This window comes from Bison bison, unplaced genomic scaffold (genome assembly GCF_000754665.1).
Source record: "Bison bison bison isolate TAMUID 2011002044 unplaced genomic scaffold, Bison_UMD1.0 scf7180017864481, whole genome shotgun sequence".
Taxonomy (NCBI): domain Eukaryota; kingdom Metazoa; phylum Chordata; class Mammalia; order Artiodactyla; family Bovidae; genus Bison; species Bison bison.
In genome coordinates, this window is record NW_011495041.1 from 2,352,650 (window position 1) to 2,360,360 (window position 7,711).

Sequence of the window (7,711 nt, forward strand, 5' to 3'; positions counted from 1 at the left end):
TAAGTCTCGAGGTTGAAACCCAGCATAATGGTATGACTTAGCTTTAATGCAGGGAGCAGCGTGTCTTTTAATAAATTCATTCTGCAAGTGTATCACCGGAGGGCTCCAATAAGTAGGCATTCTATACAGACTCAGAAGCAAAGACTAGCTCATTTGCCAAATTCGTGATCTGTCTACACGGAGATTTTCAGGGATCAGGCTTGCTTGGAGTGAACTGTGGAATCACAAGTATATACACAGAGAGAGGGACAGAGAGGCAGAGGCAGAAAGATAGAAAACCATTTTGTCATCTTAGAACATCTTAGGAAAGGCAATACCTGCAGTGTGGTGGGCACCACACAGGTTAGGCTGTCTTCCCTCTGGGAGGCAGGCTGCTGCGGACTACACTTTTGGTAATCTTGCCCATAAAATGCCGACTGGACACTTATCGTGGAATGCCGAGGACACTGCAGATTCAAATGGTCCCCGTCACAGGCATAGGCGGTGTGGTTTTGCAGGAGTTTGGTTAGGTAACCTGGAAAATATTCAGCTGGGTTACAAGGGGTGTAGGACTTCACCACTCCTTCATGGATTTCGGAGCGGGAGGACCTCAGCTCCCCTTGGGCGGGGGCTGGGCAGTGCAGAAGGTGTGGGCGGGGCTTCATCCGCTGTGGGCGGGGCTTCCTCCCTTGCTCCCTGGGACAGGACATCAGACAGCTGGGGGCCGAAAGGGAGCAGATGCTGGCTTTTCTGTCTGGGCTGGACCCCTTGGTCTGGGCTGGCCCGCGGCAAGGCTCCGAGAGCGTGTTCCCTCCAGGAAGCACTGAAGGGCTGGCCAGGAGGCAAGAAGTCCTGAAGCATCTCTGTAACGTAGGAAGAGGGAGACTTGGCTTCTCTGATCTCCCACTAGCTGGGCCAGGCCTTCCTGGACCGAGAGGATGCCCATTTTATTTTAGAAAACCAGTCCTGGGCCTGCCTCTGTCCTGGAGAAGAAACCAAGGCAGGCATCCTGCCTAGGGTAAGGGACTTCTCTGAAGGGAGGGGAGAGGGGATGGTAGGGCTCCGTTATGGGTCCAGCAGTGTCTTCCCCCAAATTGACTTTCACCAGGAACCTCAGAATGTGACCTTATTTGGACACAGGGTCATGGCAGATGTAATTAGTGAAGCTGAGATCAGGAGTGAGAAGGTCCCTGAATCCTATATGACTGGTGTCCTGACGAGAAGAGAGGGAGACACGGGGCGGCAATCATGTAAAGACTACAGTGATGTCTCTGCAAGCCAAGAACCTCCAGGGTGGTCAGGAGCCAATGGGAGCTGGAAGACAGTAGGAAAGATTCTTTTTTTTAGTTAAAACATATATGTGTGTGTGTGTGTGTGTGTGTGTGTGTGTGGGGCACAGTCTGTGGGATCTTGTAAATATATATGTGTGTGTGTGTGTGTGTGTGGCTGTGCTGCACAGTCTGTGGGATCTTAGTTCCCTGACCAGGGATCGAACCTGTGTCACCTGCAATGGAAGCTCAGAGTCTTAACCCCTGGACCACCAGGGAAGTCCCAGGAAAGATTCTTCCTGAGAAACTTTGAAGACAGCACGACCCTGCTGACACCTGATCTAGACTTCTGACTTCCAGAACTATGAGAGAATGTATTTCTACGGTTTTCAGTCATCTGAGTTCACAGTCATTTGTTACAGCAGCCCCAGGAGACTTATACCGGCTCCCTGTCACTGCACCTCCAGCGAGGCTGGCTGGGTCGAAAAGGCCTTGGGCTCGGAGGAGCTGTGGACGGCCTGGCAGGCACCAGCAGCCTGGACGTTTTCTCAGAAAGGAGGAAGGAAGGTTCATCTGAGATGCAGATTCCTTTCCTCCTTCTCACACCTCATGAGGTCAATCGCGAGGCAGCTGGGAGGGAAGCCAGGGACTTTCTGGGGAGGTGTGTGGGAGATGGTGTGGCAGCGTCAGCCTTCGAGGGGAGGAGGGGTGTGGAGGAAGGCAGCCTCCAAGCGCCCCAGTCCCCGCAGGGATGGGCCGTGCTTGAGCTATTCCTGCTTTGGTTTCAAAATCCTCTCTGAACCGTCATGATTGACAAAAGGCGCCCAGTCCAGCTCCCTGGGCTCCCCTGATGGTCGCTGAGAAGGGACTCAGATGCTCGGCCCTAGGTGGGGCTCACCTGCCAAAGCACACCTGCCCAGTGTGAAAGCGAAGACTGGGCGCCCTCACCAGCACTCTGCATCCAGACCTTAGGTGTCCGGCTGTAATTACTTTTTTCCTTCCCACCCACGACCACCATCATAAGACCGGCCAAGGAATCAGCCACCCCGAATTAACTTCACTTAGAGAAGTAAAGTCTAGCTTTGAGCAGCAAAAAAGCCTGTGAATCGGGGCTTCCCAGGTGACATTAGTGGTAAAGAACCCACTTGCCAATGCAGTAGATGTAAAAGATGTGGGTTTGACCCCTGGGTCAGGAAGATCCTCTGGAGAAGGGCACGGCAACCCACTCCAGTATCTTTGTCTGGAGAATCCCATGGACAGAGGAGCCTAGTGGGCTGCGGTCCATAGGATCACAAAGAGTTGGACATGACTGAAGTGACTTAGCATGCATGCATGCATTGTGAGTCAGGATCCTGTTTGTTGGAATGTTGTTACTTATAAGGTGAACCCCTCGGGGCACCGAGAGGGACCAGGCAGAGATCCCTTGCTGGTCCTGGGGCCCCAGGTCAGGGTCATCCTGTAGGGTGCACAGGTGGGCCCTGATGACGCCATGATTTATGCAAGATTCTCTGTGGGGTCTTAGGATCCTGGGAGCTCAGGGTGGCTCTGAGGCTGCCCGCAGGCCGGTACCCACCCTGAAGCTTCCCAGGGTTGTACTCTCATCCTTGGATCCCCTCGGCTTTGTCAATAAAATGTTCTTGTCCATCATACCCTGTCCTTCATGGGGATGCTCAGCTGGCTGAAAGCTTAAATCAGTTCTGGGAGCATGACCTCAGCTTAGTGTTTATGGTCTGTTCGAAAGGCCATTTACTCTGGCTAAATGATGTTAAGGCCCTGGGACAGATGGAGCCACAAGACCAAAGGGGCCTGATTCCCAGACTGATGAAGTGAATTGCTGCCTGCTGCACAGACTGTCATGTGAGTGAGAAAGAAACTTCTGCTGTGTTCGGACTATCACCTCTCATCACCCAGTTTGTCATGTGTTAGTAGTTTGTCTTCAGGAAACAAACTTGATCTCCGTGGGACTGTTTGCATCAAAATACAGCCGGATGCACAGCAATGGCCAGAGCCTCCCTGCTACCATCTTCATATCCTGAGAGTGATGTTCTGGAGACAGAAGCTCGATGCACAGAATTGATTAACTGGAGGTCTTTCCGGCCCTTTTGCACTTTGAGGAGAGAGGGGAGCCTCCTTCCCGATACATCAGTTCTGACACTCTACAAGCTCAGCAGTAAAACTTGCTCTAGACTCAGTCTAATTCCCTCTTCGGAAACCTAGGCCTAAGTCCATCAATGGAATATTATTCATTCCTTGGACTGCAAGGAGATCAAACCAGTCAATCCTAAAGGAAAGCATCCCTGAATATTCATTGGAAGGACTGACACTGAAGCTGAAGCTCCAATACTTTGGCCACCTGATGTGAAGATCGACTCATTGGAAAATACCCTGATGCTGGAAAAGACTGAGGGCAGGAGGAGAGTGCGGCAGACAATGAGATGGTTGGATGGCATCACTGATTCAATGCACATAAGCTTGAGCAAACTCTGGGAGATAGTGGAGGACAGAGGAGTTTGGTGTGCTGCAGTCTTTGGGGTCACCAAGAATCAGACATGACGTAGTGACTGAACAACAACAACAAATGAAATGAGCTATGAAGCCACAAAAGACATGGAGGAAACAAGAGGTATATGATTAGGTGAAAGAAGCCAATTTGAAAAGGCTCCATATCGCATGATTGCAACTATATGGTATTCAGGAAAAGGTGAAACTATGGAGACAGTGAAAATATAAGTGGTTGCCAGAGGTTTGCGGGGGAGAGAGGGATGAATAGGTGGAACACAGAGGGAGTGTAGGGCAATGAAACCATCAAAGGTGGCACCGCGTCAAGAGAGAAGCTCGGTATGAACTATGGACTCTGGGTGGCAATCTGGTGTCACTGCAGGTTCCCTGGCTGTGACAGTACACCGCTGGTGCGGGCTGTGTGGGGTAGTGGGGGAAGCTGTGGGTGAAATCCCTGAGCTTTGTGCTCAATTTCGCTGTGAACCTAAACCTTCTCAGAAAGAAAGTCTATTTAAAAGGGGAAAAAAATCTGGACTTCCTTGGTGGTCCACTGGTTAAGACTCTGCCCTTCCAATGCAGGGGGAACAGGTTTGAGCCCAGGTCAGGGAAGTGAGATCCCACATGCCGTTCGGTGTGGTCAAAAGAATTTTTAAAACTTTAAAATAAGATAATATAAAACAGTTGTATGCAGTTAAAAAAAAAAAAAAGGAAAAAGTTTAAAAACCACCCATGCATCCCCAGGCTAGCATGACCTTAGGGAAGAGAGGGTTAGGTGACAGGGAGGGGACATGAGGGGGAGTGTATGTGAGCTGCCAAAGCTCCTTCTCGACTTGAAGGGCGGCTACACATGTCACTGTGTCTAAGTTCACTGGCTGCGCACTTAGGATCTGTGCAAATTTTTGTTGGTAGATAAATGTTTGTTTAAAAAACCTTTACCTGCAGCTTCGTGACCAATACTTTATACTAATAAAGAAAGTCTAGGAAAAGCCCTTAAAACTGGCCTCTGCCTCTAACTCTGCTTGTTGTTGTTTAGTCGCTAAGTCGTCCCACTCTTTGCGACCCCATGGACTGCAGCCCACCAGGCTCCTCTGTCCATGGAATTTTCCAGGCAAGAATACTGGAATGGGCCACCATTTCCTTCTCCAGGGGATCTTCCTGCCCCAGGGATTGATTGAACCCACATCTCCTGCACTGGCAGGCAGACTCTTTGCCTCTGAGCCACCTGGGAAACCCAGCTCTGTGCTTACCATGATGCAAACCTGTAGTCTGTAATTTGAGACTCTGCATGACATTATCCACCTGAAAGGAGAACCCTGAGCTGATGGTCTAACAGTTCTTGAGTCAGAGATTCCCTTATGAAAGTTAATAAATGGAAGTCTAGGAAACGCTTATCGGCCTGCCCACATTAGGGCCCCCAGAGGTGCTTTCTATGCCCCATTCTGATTGGCTGTGTTAGAAGCTACTAAGAGATCAAAAGAAGGACAGTTAGAACTACCCCTGCTTTCAGCAACATGGGGGTCATCAAGGACCACTTGGAGGGGCATCTGGGATGGTGAGTGGGTAACGGGAGCCTGTTTAGAAAAGGTTGAATGTGAGCAGAAGTTAAGAAAATGGGAACTTCCCCGGTGGTCCAGTGGTTAAGAATCTGCCCTGCAATGCAGAAGACGTGGGTTCAATCCCTGGTTGGAGAACTAAGATCCTACATGCCACAGTGCAACTAACTCCAGGCACCACAACTACTGGGCCCACAAGCTGCAACCAGAGAATCCGTAGGCCACAACCAAAGATCCTGCGTGCTACAACCAAGACCCCACACAGACAAAGGAATGAATAAAAAATATGCAGATGGCTCACCCGGTAGACAGAAGAATCCCCCGCAAATGTCCACAGGGACCAGTCCCCAGAATCTATAAATATATTACTTTACATCACAAAAGGGATTTTGCAGTTATGATTAATTTAAAGATCTTGAGATGGCAAGACACCTTGGATGATCTGGGAGACACCAATATAATTCTAAGGTCCTTATAAGATGGAGGCAGGAAGATCAGAGTCAGAGGAAGGAGGAGTAGCCACAGAACTAGAGGTTGGAACGGAGCAGCCATGAGCCAAAAATGCAGGCAGTATCTAGAAATTGGGAAAGATAAGGAAACAGATGGTACCCTGAATTCCCCCAAAAGAACGCAGCTTTGCCAACACCTTGATTTTAGACTTCTGACCTCCAGAACTGTAAGAGAATATGTTTATGCTGGGTGAACATGAGAGCAGCCATAGGAAACTAAGAGTTTGTACAGATGACCCTTATAATGACTTGGTGAAGATGAGGTTGGGAGAGAATCTATGTATGTACACATGTGTGTGTATAAATACAAAGGCACAGGAGTCCGAGGTCATGTTTAAATTACATTTCTCACTGTGGGTTAGGATCAGACAAATTTGAAAGGGGATGTTAGCAAGAGAGAGCTTGAAATGATGAACTGTGGGCTCCAAGCTAAATATAGGTAAGGTGGGACTTCCCTGGAGGTCCAATGGTTAAGAATCTGTCTGCCAATGCAGGGGACATGGGTTCGATCCCTGGTCCGGGAAGATCGCACATGCTGCGGGTCAACAAAGCCCATGTGCTGGAACTCCTGAAATCCGAGCACCTGGAGCCTGTGTTCTGCAACAAGAGAGGTCACCACAATAGGAAGCTGAGAGAAGCCCCCACTCACCACAACTCGAGAAAAGCCCGCTTGGAACAGTGAAGATCCAGTGCAGCCAGAAATAAATCAATAAGTACATTTTAAAGAAATAAACAAATAAATACAGGGAAAGAGACAGTTGCAGGAGAGGACCAGGGGAACAGAGGTCTGCTGAGATCCACAGTGTCAGTGGGGGCAGTCATACCAGCAAGCTGGAGATGGAGGACCCCATGGCCCAAAGTTGCTTGATCAGATTTCAAGGTGGAGCAGTTACAAGAGATGGAAATGGTCGTGGTGGAGGGTGTAAGAAGTCAGTGTAGGAAGAGGTTCTTGGGAAAGAGGACCCCAGGAGCTGGGAAGATGCCCTCTGGATCAGACATCTCACAGCATAAAGGTAGGAACTGTGGAGGAGCAAGAGTCCACTGCCAAGGCTGACCTTGAACAAAGTGCAGAGAACAGATGACCTGCTCCCAATCTAAAGCCCCTTCCAGCGTGCAATCACCTTCCCCACTGAGCATGCCCACTCTTTCCAGTGTGTTGGGCTGAGTCAGCACATTACTGAGTACCTTACTTCATTCAGGATGGGCCTCCAGGGTGGCCCTAGGTATATAAAGGACCCACCTACCAATGTAGGAGATGCAGGTTCGATCTCTGGGTTGGGAAGATCCCTTAGAGGAAGAAATGGCAACCCACTCCAGCATTCTAGCCTGGAGAATCCCCATGGACAGAGGAGACTGGCTGGGCCCATAGGGTCACAAAGAGTCAGACACGACTGAAGTGACTTAACACGATGCCATTCAGGATGCATTAATGAAACCCACAGACAGGGTGGCTTATGAGCAATGGAATTCATTTCTCACAGTTCTGGGGGCTGGAAGTCCAAGGTCAAGGGACCGACACGGTCATGTTCTGGTGAGAGCCCTCTTCCTGGTTCACAGATGGCCTCTTCTCACTGTGGAAGAGCCAGGGGAATTCTATGGGTCTCTTCCGTAAGAGATTCATGGGATTAGTGAATCCCATTCACAAAGGCTGGGAAAGATTGAAAGCAAAAGGAGAAAAGGGCGGCAGAGGACGAGATGGTTGGATAGTGTCACCACCTCAATGGACATAAACTTTGGCAAAGTCTGGGAGACAGTGAGGGACAGGGAGGCCTGGCATGCTGCAGTCCATGTGGTCCTAAAGGTCAGACACGACTTAGCCACTAAACGACCATTCATGAAGGCTCCGCCCTCATGACTTAAGCTCCACCCTTGGCCCCACCTCTTAATACGGTCCCTTTAGGGA

General features: G+C 49.8%; 1 protein-coding gene across 3 annotated transcripts in view; it reads right to left on the reverse strand.

The window, feature by feature from the left end:
- The window catches only part of EVA1C (eva-1 homolog C (C. elegans)), a 102,391-nt gene that overhangs the window by 50,412 nt on the left and 44,268 nt on the right, over nucleotides 1–7,711 (reverse strand). For 2 of the 3 annotated variants that reach the window (XM_010862300.1, XM_010862302.1), the window contains exon 1: nucleotides 318–1,312. In XM_010862300.1, the coding sequence (XP_010860602.1) occupies nucleotides 318–689 (372 nt within the window). In that variant the 5' untranslated portion in view covers nucleotides 690–1,312. Of the gene's footprint in view, nucleotides 1–317; nucleotides 1,313–7,711 lie in introns of those variants that run through there. The other variant, XM_010862301.1, reaches the window with a different exon arrangement.